The following is a 14943-nucleotide window of genomic DNA, read 5'->3' as shown; positions in this document are numbered from 1 at the left end:
TTTCTCTTTGGTAATGTGCAGCTTCAATGCTTTTATAGACACATACACACATCAATATAAATAACACATTTATAACATCAATGTTTCTGTTGTCAGTTTTCGTTACTTAACGCTCTTTGTGTTGACATTCAATTTTTTTATATATATAAAACGAAATGACACAAGTTTCCTTTTGGATTTACACTGAAGTCAGAGCATCTCTGAATCTACACTTTTTTTTTCTATTTTGTTTTCTTCGCGGACATTTCGAGCAACAACGAGCCAAGACCCGCTCCCGAGTATCTTAGTTGTTTAAATATCTTAAACTATTCGTATGAAAGATTTTTTTTTTATTTTATTTTTACAGTCATCATTTCCCGTGGCAAAGTGGATCAACTTAGGCGCATTTAATAACGCATACAATGGAACAGTTACCGTATGTATGTAAGTTAAAAAAAAGCTGCATTTGATTCCCTCACTTAAAATTCATCACCATTCTGAGGCGTGCCCGTAAGTCCCTTCAGCTCCCACGTAAAGGTTCAAGAATTTTCAGCTCCAAATCAGGTCAGTCTTATACATTAGATTCAAATATGAAACATCACCAAACCTGAACTGAATGTTGCACCCTCTTCGTCGGGTTCTAAATACCACGTTCAGAATTCTAAATTCTCTCACTTCACAATGCAGTATTTTCCATGACTTCCCCTTTAATGATGCTGCTTTTGATTCCACTCTAGGTTTTTAAAAGACATTTATTATGTATACGAGTTAAGATTCTTCATCTTCACTAGACCGCGCTCTCGTGCTCGGAGCTGCGCTGGAAAGTGGCGGGCGTCGTTGGAGGCGGGTGATGGGCGGCGGGCGGGGAGGCAAACTGCACTTTGTGCTTATAATCGGGCATGTGGGCACTGGGTAACTGGGTACCCACTTGCGAAGGGAGTTGATCTAGGGGCCTCAGGTACGCTGAGTGCCTTCGGGGATCAACCGTCCCATAAGACGATACAGGAGAACTACCTGATGGGGATGCTACCAGACTCTGACTGCCCCTGGGGATGCCTCCTCCCACAATGCCTGCTGGCATGGGGCCCAAATTACCTCCAGGTGGAGAAGTACTCATCCCTGCTGGGCTTGTGGAAGATAAGCCTCCCCAGATATCTTCCCCAGCTTGCCATTCACAGTCGCTCTGCGGAAAAAATGGAAATTTTAATAGACCTATATACATAAATACATGCACACACATATAATATATATATATGTATATATGTTTGTGTGTGTATGTGTTTTTTGCTAGAGTGTGATCGTGCATATTAGGTGATAAATCTGCCTTAAATTTAAATTCTTGGCTATCTAAAATGTTAGTTAGTAGAATTACAGTTCTTTTTCTTGTGGTCCATCATTAAAGGCAACGTCATCCCATCCGACCCCGAGGAAAAGATCAAGCTCATCATATTTTACAGAATAAGAAATTCAGCAGCCTGGTGATGAAAAATAACCCGGCGCCCTCCACCCAGGACCCTTGAAGAGAGCCAACGTGGTGTACCGAAACAAATGCCCGTCCGAGAGTGCCTCGGCTCTTACATCGGCATGGCTACCATGCGCTTCTCAAAGAGGATCTCCTGCCATGCTCAGGAGGTGCCACATATAATCACGCCAGGACCGCCCATAACCTAAGAGTAAAAAGAGGTAATATTATTATTACCCCTAACATCGAGATGATTGACCATACGACCGACCATCGCCGCATGCGCCTCCTGGAAACACTACTCATCGGGAGAGAGAACCCCAGCCTAAATACCACAGGAGACCTTCTTCCTCCCGACGTCGGGTCGAAGGGCGACGCCCTCCAGCATTCCTGGTGAGTGGACCAATCAGGGGCGTCCATCTGCGGCCAGCGATCCTCCCAGTACCAATATACTCTCCCACGCGTACTCTAGCGCTCGCACGCAAGAGCCCACCCGACCATCGATGTACTAAAGAAAGCTTTGCTCAGGAACGATAATCCCCTAGCGACTAATCAAAATTCAGCACAAAATTGACCGTGACACTGGCCCCTATTATTATTATTATTATTATTATTATTATTATTATTATTATTATTATTATTATTATTATTATTATTATTATTATTCAGGAGATGAACCCTATTCATACAGAAAAGGCTTAGAGGGGCCACTGAAATGAAATTCAAGTTTTCATAGAATAGGGTGTTCATTTGAAAGAAATAACGGAAGATAATAGGAAATACAAAAAAGGAGAGATCAGTTATTAAAACACAAAGATAGATAAAAAAATAAATAAATGGATAAATGTAAATAAATTATTCAAAGTACGAGGAGAAATGTTTTAGGGTAGTAATGCATTGCATCTCCGCTTCAAATTTTGAGGCTCTAATAGCACATCATATCATCATTGTAAATAATACTCTGATTAATAACAACTCGGCTAAACAAGCTTGAAAGTTGTGATACCAGTGCCAAGGCGAAGGTTAGGCATGAATTTGTTGAGCCTACCTTGTGCTGTGACTCCCATTAGGCCTCCTCTTTCACAGTGTGGTCTGTAGATCTCAGAATTCACAGTTTAATGACTGGTTCTTCCCTTGTTATCAAGGCTAAGAAGAGTTCTTCCTACTTCTGTTTACCTATCATAACTTTTGACATTGTTGGGCCACGTTATCTATCACTTTTTTCCTGGCTGGATTGCCCAAGGATATCAATTTACCTGCTGAGAATGGTGCTGATAATCGTAGACTGGGACATAAGCGACTTTGTGTCTCTGATATGGAGTGCCAACGCCTTCCATGACGACCTGCTCTTGATAGCGTGCTCCCCCTGAGACGTCGAGGGGCCCTGGCTGGCTGTGGCCTTCGCCATACTGCTGCTCGGAATGGGGCTGCTGGGGCTTGTACTGGTGGAGGAAAGGTTGATGGATGAATTGAGCTTGTTGCTGCTGCTGCTGCTGGAAATTAGGGTCGATTTTACCCTGACCCTGAAGAACCCTGCCGTTGCCAATCAGGGGAGTGGAGGAATCATGGGAGTGTAGGATCAGGGTGGATTCTGAAACCAGAGGGGAACGGATAAGTAAATTACATTAGTGATTAGGTAAAAGTATAAATATTTATATTTTATATATATTTGTGTGTGTGTTTGTGTGAAAATGCTTCTTCCTCCAGAATTTGGACAAGATCTCTGTAACAATTTCTCAATTATGAGCAAATTTGCCAGAGTGGGTAGAATAATACATTATATATATATATATATATATATATATATATATATATATATATATATATATATATATATATATATATATATATATATATATATATATATATATGTATGTATATATATATATATATATATATATATATATATATATATATATATATATATATATGTGTGTGTGTTTGTGTGTGTGTATAGACAGATAGATGGATAGATAGACGGATAAATAAATATAAATATATTTTTATATATGTGTGTATGTAAAGTAATGGAAGATACACAGCACACACTATATATATACATACACACACACACACTTATTTATATATATATATATATATATATATATATATATATATATATATATATATATATATATATATATATATATATATATATATATATATACAGAATCACCAGCGCATACGTGAAAATAAAATCTAACTAGGATATATGAAACACATTAGGAGAAAACGAAAAAAATTACGAAGAAAAGCATTATAATTTTTCTCCTCTCACTCGGCATCAGCTTTAATTAATAGCCATGTAACCCTGCTCTCTCTCTCTCTCTCTCTCTCTCTCTCTCTCTCTCTCTCTCTCTCTCTCTCTCTCTCTCTCTCTGAATAGATCAATATCCTTGAACCGAGGGCAAGAGGATTTCGGTGACAGTAATTGTGTTTTGGGGAAGGAGAGGAAAAAAAATGGCCTCTGGGTGACCTATGACATGGATTGTTATTTAAGCTAGGACGGGGCTAGATTTCTTACAAATATTGTTGATTTACCTTTGATAAGATACAGTTCTGGTGTTTATGTTTGATCAAAATATTTTGTCAGAAATGAAGGCATTTTAACTTGTATCTCAACATTTTTTTCTATATGCCCTTTTCAAATTCAGAAGAGGTGGCACCAAAGGAGTGTTTTCTACATACACAGACAATTAATTATATATATATATATATATATATATATATATATATATATATATATATATATATATATATATATATATATATATATATACGTGTGTGTGTGGGTGTATGTATAACTGAATCACTAAAATATAGAACGTAATGAATATATGTACGTATATATATATGTGTGTGTGTGTGTGTGTGTAGGTTACTATATAAGTGTAGTCTCTTTTGCAATTTTAGCTGAGTTAAGAATGACGCATGCAATGAAAGCTAATAGGTATAACTAGGTAAAAACAATTTGTACTTAAAAAATTACACTGAACACATGAAATTATCTTAATTCCATTACACTTAATTAAAACGTAATTCGTTGTGAAGCGGACTGTGGAAACTAATTCCCAGGTTGCGCTTTTGGTTTTGTGACGCAAAAGACTCAGTGTCACTTTAAATTAAGATCAAATTACATCATTTTAAAATTGGACTGAACTTGCATTTTTCTCTGCATTGATTCTACAGACCACAAGGTACACACTTTCTCTCTCTTTGTCTCACCTTGCGAGGCTGTCAGTAGATCAGGTCCGCATTGCTGCTGTTGCTGCTGTTTCTGCTGTTGTTGTTGCTGCTGCTGCTGCTGCTGCTGTTGCTGCGGTGTTTTCTGCTGCGTTTGCTGCCCTGAGGTCTGCTGGGCCTCAGAGGATGCGGTGAGGCTGGGGTCGGTTCTCTCGTCGGCTTTCCCACAGGATTTATACCCGACTTCGCCTCCCGTGCCGGAGCCTTCCCTTAAGCTATGGGAAAGAAAAGGTAATTCGTTATCGATGACCATCAACAAAAGCGGAAAGGATTTTCTGCGTTTTTATTGTCTGATTTTTAGTTTCCTGTAAAAGAAAACTGTTGTGACGGCTTTGTCTGCCCATCCGCACTTTTTCTGTCCGCCCCCAGATCTTAAAAACTTCTGAGGCTAGAGAGCTGCAAATTGGTATGTTAATCATCCACTCTCCAATCATCAAACATACAAAATTGCAACCCTCTAGCCTTAGTAGTTTTTATTTTATTTAAGGTTAAATTTAGCCATAAGCGTACTTCTGTCAGCGATATAGGTGGCAACAACGCAGGCCACCACCACCACCGGACCTTGTCTGAGTTTCATGGGCCACGGCTGAAAGTTTCATAAAGCATTATACGCTATAAAGAAAACTCGATTGGGCCAAAGAAACTTCAGCGCATTTCTTAATTGTTTCCTCGTGTGTTGCGTGTGTCTGTGCGTCACGTCTCGTGAAACGAAGTGTCATGGAGTTTCTGTCTTTTATCGCCGCGGAGTTTTCTGTCTTTCCGGTCCCATTTTCTGTCCTTTTTCTGTGTGAGTGCGACTGTTTGTTTGTGAGTCCAGTGGACTGATGTGTCAAAGAGCCTTTTCCCTTTCCTCTGTCTGATTCTCAGCTTTATTACTTCTGTGTGTGCGTGTGTGTTTGTATGTGTGTGTGTATATGTTGTTGACTTTGGTGAACCAATGAGGAATTTTTTTTCCTCTCTGACTGTCTGCTGACATAAGTGTGTGTTTGTTCAAGTTAGGAGAACCGAAGCGTCAGGGAATTTGCTATCTTTTCTCTGCCTGATGTTTAGCTGTTTTTGTATGTGTGAGTTTGACAAACCAACATTTCGATAATTTTCCCTTTTATCTCTGTCTGATATTTTGCTGTTTTGTGTGTGTGTCTGTATGCAAGAGTGTGACAAACCAAGTTTCCAATCATTTGTTAGTTATTTTTCGTCTGATTGATTGCAGATTTGTGAGTGTTATGTGAGTTTGGTCAACCAAACTCTCTTTTCCCCGTAAAATTTTAGTTTTTTGTGTGCGCTTGTTTGGAAGAGTTTGGTGACCCGAAATGTTCAATGAATTCATGGTCTTTTCTGTGTGGTTACTTTTCTGACTCTGTGTGTGTGTGTGTGTGTGTGTGTGTGTGTGTGTGTGTGTGTGTGCGCGCGTGTGTGTTTGTGTTCTTGTGGGATTGGTGAACTGGTGTCAAGTGGTTTTCTGTGTAACTTTCTGCAAAGTATACCTTAGTTTAACCAGATCACTGAGCTGATTAACAACTCTCCTACGGCTGGCCAGAAGGATTAGACTTATTTTCCGTGGCTAAGAACCAATTGGTTACCTGGCAACGGGACCTACAGCCTATTGTTTTTATGTGTGTGTGTATGTCTTAATTCTTTTGAATTTGTTTAATTTTCTGGTACAATTCTGTGTGTATTATGTGTTGGTTTTCGACTGACAGACGGAAAATCCTATCCGAATTTTCTGTTGTGTGTGTGTGCGTAATTGTAATGATTTGATGAACTACACTGACTCCTCTCTTTTCTGTCTGACTTTTCTGCTGTTCCGTATGTGTGCATGGATTTGGTGAGTTGAAATGTTATAGACTTTGCTGTTTTTTCATTACCTTATTTTTTGTCCCATATGCGTTTGTTTGTCCGCTAGTTCGACCGGACAGAAGTGTTAAAACAGAAGCCTTGAGTTTTCTGTTTTTTCGATGAATTTCTATCATTCGTCGTGTCCATGTACGCTGACATCAGTCTAGGCGGTGGGAGAACTGCTAAGAGGCTTTCTTCTTCCTCTCTGTTACTTTTCATACATGTGCTTATGTACTATATGTATCACCCTATCCGGGTTTTCCATATCGTTTCCCCCACTTATTCTATCCCATACGCTCTCTCTCTCTCTCTCTCTCTCTCTCTCTCTGCAACATTAAAAATGATCTGGATAAAATATTAGGAAAACATCCTCCATATTCTCTCTGTCTGTCTGTCTGTCTCTCTCTCTCTCTCTCTCTCTCTCTCTCTCTCTCTCTCTCTCTCTCTCTCTCTCTTAACCTAACCTAAAAAAGATCTGGACAAAATGTTAGGATAGCAACCTCCATAATCTCTCTCTCTCTCTCTCTCTCTCTCTCTCTCTCTCTCTCTCTCTCTCTCTCTCTCTCTGTGTGTGTGTGTGTGTGTGTGTGTGCAACAATAAAAATGTTCTGGATAAAATATTAGGAAAACATCCTCCATATTCTCTCTCTCTCTCTCTCTCTCTCTCTCTCTCTCTCTCTCTCTCTCTCTCTCTCTCTCTCTCTCTCTCTGTGCTTCCCCCTCCTCTATGCCATTCTCTCTCGGTCCCAATAAATAATTTTGGTACAGGATTACAATAAGAAACAGACGGACAAGATTTAGAGGGATTCATTCTATCCTATTTCCCCTGAATGCTGCAACATATTTTTTTCTCTTTCACTTTTTGTTCGTTTTATTGCCGTGGAATCGTATAATAAATTTATGAGGTATTCCTTGTGAGAGAGAGAGAGAGAGAGTAATATACTTCTTAGAAAGAGAAAGAGTGGCATAAGCATATACAGAAAAATATTTCACTCAAAAATCGAACTGAGCAACTACTGAGTATAAGAGAGAGAGAGAGAGAGAGAGAGAGAGAGAGAGAGAGAGAGAGAGAGAGCTCAATTCCATCATAAATATAAACTGGTTTTCGTCCTCAGACACAGAACAAAAGGCTTAAGCTGGAATCGATGAAATTTTAATGATCCACCATTTTAGAAAAGGGTCCAGTAGCGAGCTGCAAGCTTTGTCCAGGTGAATGGGATAATCATCATCATCATCATCATTATCTATTAATTTAACAACCCAATTCGCTCACTCTCTGAGGCTCATATATCTCAACCTATAAGAGCTGGAGTGCAGGTGGGTTCCTAAAATGTACATTATAGGCACCTCTATAAAAGGTGTCCCGCCCCGACTGGTGGCGCTATGTGAAAAAAAAGGGAAAATGTGGAAATAAAGTAAAGTAAAACGTGTTACATGCTTTGCTATTGCAGTAGTTACTTCAAGATTTTATTCGTAAAAGTTACTGATTCATATAATTGTAATTATTTTTGTCGTGGTTAAACAACATCATATTTATTAATTTCAATTTTTCGTTAATCTTTTTTTTTTTTTTGCATACATTTTCTGACAGTTATAAAGACTCTTCCGTGTTTTTGCACTTTGAAGTTACCTTAGAGGTAAATAATTTTACTATACTAATAAATAACCATTTGTCAAATACTGATTGAGAAAGATGCCCATGAAAAATATACCAGAATTATTAATCGTAAACGATATTCCAAAAAATATATCATTGCATATTTCATGGTACATTTTAGTTTACCTGCTGGAAAAATGGCAGCAATATAAGTGTCAGATGGCAAGTCCCAGGGGTAAGGGCGTTACGTACCTTCCCGAAGTTAGAACCAAAGGGCTTTCATTCACCAAGCTTATATAAGGATCTGTGGTTCTTTTGATGTTACACGCACAGCAATATATATATATATATATATATATATATATATATATATATATATATATATATATATATATATATATATATATATATATATATATATATATATATATATATATATATATATATATATATATATATATATATATATATATATATATATATATATATATATTATATATATATATATATATATATATATATATATATATATATATATATATATATATATATATATATATATATATATATATATATATATATATATATATATTTATTATATATGTATGTATGTATGTATGTATATAGGTATATATGCATACATATTCCACAGAAGGACCTGAATGGGCACGTTTCGTTAAAGCCTATCGTTCTATTATTGACTAAAGCAAACTTTATCCCAATAAGGCATATTCTGAACAGGATTATAATCTGAAATGATCAACGATTAAATAAGATAAGTACAGTTAAATATAATATACAATATTATACATTGTAAGATATAATTATGATTATGAATCATAATTGATATGTTGTATATTTATATTCAACCTCCAAATTTCCGGTTAAATCACCTTGCTCAGATTGGCGTTAAGCTATATGAAAAATACACCACTTCCCCCACCCCGCCCCGCACCCACCCCACACCTGGTCCACCTCAAAAAAAAAAAAAGAAACTTCAAACATAAGTTTTGTAAACTTTGATCATAAATTCCTGGCCTTCTATAAGCCCCAGGACAAAGATGAAAATCACTTAGGCCAAAGTTTTGGGGATTTTTACTTTTCCTCGACCTAAAAATAAAGGACCTCTTTTTTGGAGGAATTAAGGTTAGAAGGACCTGTAATTTTATACAAATTAATCATGAATATGTTTCAAAAGTTTCTCGTATATCTATAAAACTTTAAATCTACAGCTGATAATTATATCAGTCCTCCAGGAGTTGTTACGCAGTTCAGAGAAAGAAAAATTATAACCTTGACCACTTATGTAATATAAAAGGCGATTTCAATTAAACCACGACTTTGATAAGTGATTCGTAAGTTACTGGCATTACCATAATTATCCTAAAGGGAATCATTTCCCCAGTATCAGCGGCATAGCTCCAAAAGAATAACTGTTTAATTAAAATGGTTACCTTATTTTGATAGTAGAAAGGAATAGAATTTTCTTTATCTTTATCATGATAAATTACAGCGCCAAAGATTAAATAGAGATTACAAGTTTTTCGACTAAATAGTAATTATGCCCATAATGTGATTTTCAGGAACCATTTTTTAAAGATTACCTTTCTAGGTGAGTAATGGATTCTCATTTATTGTTAGTCGAGTTACCTGTCAGTAAAGAACATCCATTTTTACTCTAATAATTTAATGAGATGTTCTAAGGCAAATTCTGAGTAACTCTAGTTGGCTTTAGGACTAATAGAAACTCCATATATATATATTTAGAACTCTCTCTCTCTCTAAACCCTTCTCTCTCTCTCTCTCTCTCTCTCTCTCTCTCTCTCTCTCTCTCTCTCTCTCTATATATATATATATATATATATATATATATATATATATATATATATATATATATATATATATATATATATATATATATATATATATGTGTGTATATATATATAAAGGCTAGAGCTATGATTCTGAACCACAAAACCAAGTAAAATGCTTTCGTTTAAGCCTTAACTGACAAAAAAATCTCATTACACCATTTTATCGTGGGACAGGCAAACCCCAAATAGCTAAATGAACTAATATCCTGCAGGAACGCTGCTAAATGAATAGAGAGAGAGAGAGAGAGAGAGAGAGAGAGAGAGAGAGAGAGAGAGAGAGAGAGAGAGAGAGAATTCGGATCAAAGGGAAAAGTCCCCTCCTGAATAAAACATTTATCTTCTGTTGGTTTGTGATAATGGCTTTCAGTTCCCGGGGTGGAGAGGTTTCTATTGAAATTTTCGGATAGGGAGGAGGAGCTTTTCGATTGGAAAACGGCCGTCGGAGGATCTTTTTCGACTCGTGAAACTTATAATGTTATCCTGAAATTACGGGGATAAAGAATAACTGTCGTTGTATTGACCCTCAGGATTTTTTGTTTTATGGGGAAAGAATGTCATAGACGTGTGAAAGATACTATTGTAATAGTGGTTGCCTTTCTTGATGCAAAGAAAACATGCTTTATTCTCTTTTATGGGTCGGATTTTGCAGGTTTTTCTCTGCAAGTTTTAGTCATCGTCCTTGACTGATCATACTGTTTTGTGTTTCATTATAATTATGTGTCAGTTTTGGGGTCAAATAATAAAGTCTGTAGTCTGCTTTCTTACTCACGTATTACAGGCAAGGCGTGAATATTGTTTCCAATGACCAAAAAAATGTTTTTGTGTAGTTTGTGCAAAGGTTAATGATTTTTCAATTTGTTTTGTCAGCCAGATATAGTAGGTTGTCGTCTGCTCAGCTGATCGGATAATGCGATTCTTAGTCTCCTTCGTGAGTCATACAAAACATGTTTTGGTCTTCTCTGTGGATCATACAAATCCGGTTTCGGTCTTCTTTGCGAGCCTGTTACGTTTGTTGGATACTTCGGGTATTTGTACGCTTTCTAGGTCGGATAATTCAGGATTTGGTCTGCTTTTTTGGGCTATACAATGTAAGGTTAACTGAGCGTTTTGGATCGTATGAGTCAGGCTCTGGTTTAATTTACGTCTGACAATGAAGATTTATGTTAATATGTCTGTTGGACAGTAGAAACTTCAGCTTGTTCTGCCAGCCAAATATTGTAATTATATGCTGAACATGCTTTGTGGGATGTTTATGCAGGCTATGGTCCAATTTAAGGGATGTATAATGCATGTACTAGCGTGCTCTGTGGATCGAGAAATACAAATTCTCATATCCTGTGTGGGTTGGATACTGCCGGTTTTAGTCAGCTCCGTGGGTCGGATAATGCAATTTTTGGTCTGCCTAGTGGGTTGGGTAATATATTGTTTGCCTGCTTTGTGGGATGAGTAATGTTGCATTTATTCTGAACTGTGGGAGGCTAATGAAAGTTTTAGTATGCTGTCTGGTACGTATATTGCATTAAGTTCGTTTTCATTTATAATAATATTAATAATAATAATAATAAAATGCATCTGTCACCCTTCGCTCCTGCTCAGATATGTAGAATAAAGAAACTTTTGCATGGGTTATAGGACTGTATTCAACACATAACCAATGCACAACATGCCAATGCACTGATGTTCAGTTAGCGAGGGTTATTTGTTGTAGGGATTGGAGGTGACTGGTTAAAGCCGCAGGGCAGGTAATAATGATTCTAGTTAAGTTGGGTTTCGTAAGGTTAGGCTTGAGCTGCCTTTCTTTATTGTTTATGTTCTTATCTTCCTTTCCTCGCCCTGAATACGCTTATGTGCTTGGAAAGGACACAAGGACAGGTTAGTCACTGACTTGACCTAGCCCAGGCCCAACGATAGCCAGAGAGAAAATGGAGGGAGAAAAAGTAAGGCTTGCCTCGAAGGAATGACAGACTCGCTTGTCAACGAATAAGTCGTTATTGTAAGGGAAGAACAAGAGCAGGAATAGAATTCTTAAGCAAAACAGCAGTATTCTAGTAAAACTGAATTGCGCAGTGGGAAGGAGTGACTAACGGAGTGTCATTAAGCCACTTATGGATATACGATTACGTCATAACGAGTGTTTGATTTAGAATGTTAATAGTAGGAAGCACTTTGCATTGTACTGAAGCTCCTGATGGTTAACTTACAACTAGTATATATATATATGTAAATATATGTGTGTACACACACACACACACACACACACACACACACACATATATATATATATACATATATATATATATATATATATATATATATATATGTGTGTGTGTGTGTGTGTATGTATATATATATATATATATATATATATATAAATATATATATATATATATATATATATATATATATATATATATATATATATATATATATGTGTGTGTGTGTGTGTGTGTGTGTGTGTGTGTATGTATACATATATAAAACATTGGATTTATTTATTCTATTAATTTCCAACTGTAGTATTCTACAAATGTCTTTCATCTCTCGGCTTATTTCGCTGGCATCGCTAAACGTTCATTGCATTGTCGTTGCTTTGTTGCAATCTTTCCCTTTCAGCGTTTCCTCTTCCATCAATGCAGCGGAGATCGGATATTGCAAGGCTTTGTCGAGATAAAAAAAAAAAAAAACACATTAGGTCATTTTTTTAGAACTCTTGGATGTCCAATTACGTCCTTTTTTCCCTCGTTCCGTTCGGTTGAAATTGACTACTTTCCGAGAATCAACAGAGCCATTACCAGGGATTTAAAATCTCTCTCCTTCATTTCAGGGGTCTGAATAGGTGGTATTTGACTGCGCAAAGATAATATATACTTATGACTATAAACGCAGAGATGGGGGATGAAGGTATTATAGCATTGCTTAGTTACGGTTGGATTGCGGATTCCAGCGTCGTTTATCTTTAGTTCACTGAGCCAATTCAGTTAGTTCATTCTATATGACTGTAACGTACTTGATTGTAGAAGCACTGTTAATAATTCTGACTGTTAACACAGGCGACGTCAGTTACTATTTCATTGCTCAGTTATGAGTCCGTTTCGGATTCTAGCATTCTTAAACTGAAGTTATTAGCTAAATCCTTTCAATCACTTGGCCCTTTTTTATTTAAACCTTCACTGAGTACTAGACTGTACAAAGGCTATGCATACTTCTAAGCATTAGCACAAAGTACAAATTAATAGTTTCTTACACAGTTGTGGAGTGGTAGTGGATTTCCATAGAAATGTGTCATATCTTTAATTGATTTTTGCGATAGTTATTTTTTCATAAAAATTTAAGGAAAAGGGTGTCTTATGTTTAGGAAACACGTCCCACAGTAATTTACTCCTGCCATACAATGAATTGAACAATTTCAACGTTGTTCATGACTAACAAATTCAGCTGCATTAATCGAACCTGAAAATTCCAGCCCTCCACACCACCATATATATATATATATATATATATATATATATATATATATATATATATATATATATATATATATATATATATATATATATATATATATATATATATATATATATATATATATAATATATGTATACATACACACACATATATGTGTGTGTGTGTGTGTGTGTGTGTAAACCAGACTCTAGCCTGATATTAAAAACCTTATAAGCTTGAGTTACCACTAAAATACAGAAATCCAAATATATGTGTACAAGTATATGACATAATCCTATTTTCATTTTATTCTTTTGTAATCTTCATCTAACATATCAAATACTCAAAGCATTTTATTTATGAAGCGAAAGAAAATTAAATAAAATTGTCAGCATCTCTTTCGTCATCGTCATTTTAGAATCCTTTATACCTTAGCTCAGTTACTTGGAGGCATTAAAAGATATTATTGACAAAATTAAATTAATGTCTAGGATATCTGTACAGTATGTAAGAAGGAAAAAAAAATTAAGTAGAAAATGCGCTGAAGTTTCTTCGGCGCAAACGGGTTTTCTATATGAGCCGAAGCCCATGAAGTTTTCAGCCACAGCCCGGTGGTGGCCTGGCCTATAGCGTTGCCAGACGAACAATCATGGCTAACTTTAACCTTAAACAAAATAAAAACTACTGAGGTCAGAGGGCTGCAATTTGTTGTTTGATGACTGGAGGGTGGAAGATCAACATACCAATTTGCAGCCCTCTAGCTCAGTAGTTTTTAAGATCTGAGGGCGAACAGAGTGCGGACAGAAAAAGTGCGGACGGACAGACAAAGCCATCTCAGTAGTTTTCTTTTACAGAAAACTAATAAGACTACGCCTGGAGTATCAAAGTTGATAATACAAATCAGACTCACCTGTGGCCTTCCCTGTTCGTCCTTTTACACCTGGCTATTATCAGGGCGATTGACATCAGCAGGACCAGAGCGATCACTCCTCCTATGATGGATCCCAAGATGGGGCTAAGGGGCTCCCCTGGCTGAACGTCCCCTAGGGCTGAAAAAAGAAGGTAGAATGGAGAAATAGGATTTAAAAAGTACATTTTATCACCTTCATTGGTGTTTGAAGAAAAGCCTCAACGAATGCTAAAACAAAATGAATAAATAATATGGTTAAATAGGGTTTGAAAAGCAGACGACTTATAACCTTCACAGGGATACAAGATGGAAGTCCTCAGTAATATTTTCTTATAATTTTTTTTATCGTCATTTATCAATAAAAGAACATGGGAGTCACTATGTATCCTTTATGAACACCTTTGATGATATGCAGCAAAATAAGAGGACAAAAAATTAATTAAAAAGCTTACATTTCATACAGTTGTGAAAAAAGATGGTGGTCTATAATTCTCTTAGCTGGAAAAAAAATCAGAAAAATATACCAAAAGACTTTTCTCCCCAGACTTAAAAGTATATAAAAACAAAGTCTTTTATTTCCTTAGGTATTAGGCAAGAT

General features: G+C 36.4%; 1 protein-coding gene across 1 annotated transcript in view; it reads right to left on the bottom strand.

Annotated features, from left to right (window-relative positions):
* Positions 1 to 321: 321 nt before the first annotated feature.
* LOC136834561 (uncharacterized) overlaps positions 322 to 14943 on the bottom strand; it is a 24712-nt gene continuing 10090 nt past the window's right edge. Inside the window, exons 4-7 of the mRNA XM_067097140.1 lie at positions 14346 to 14484; positions 4667 to 4899; positions 2698 to 3032; positions 322 to 1162 (exon numbers count right to left, since the gene is read on the bottom strand). Of these exons, the coding sequence (XP_066953241.1) occupies positions 767 to 1162; positions 2698 to 3032; positions 4667 to 4899; positions 14346 to 14484 (1103 nt within the window). The 3' untranslated portion in view covers positions 322 to 766. The remainder of the gene's footprint in view (positions 1163 to 2697; positions 3033 to 4666; positions 4900 to 14345; positions 14485 to 14943) is intronic.

Source organism: Macrobrachium rosenbergii, chromosome 54 (assembly GCF_040412425.1).
Source record: "Macrobrachium rosenbergii isolate ZJJX-2024 chromosome 54, ASM4041242v1, whole genome shotgun sequence".
NCBI lineage: Eukaryota > Metazoa > Arthropoda > Malacostraca > Decapoda > Palaemonidae > Macrobrachium > Macrobrachium rosenbergii.
Note: the sequence above shows the minus strand (reverse complement) of the source record. Positions and strands in the feature narration are given on the sequence as shown.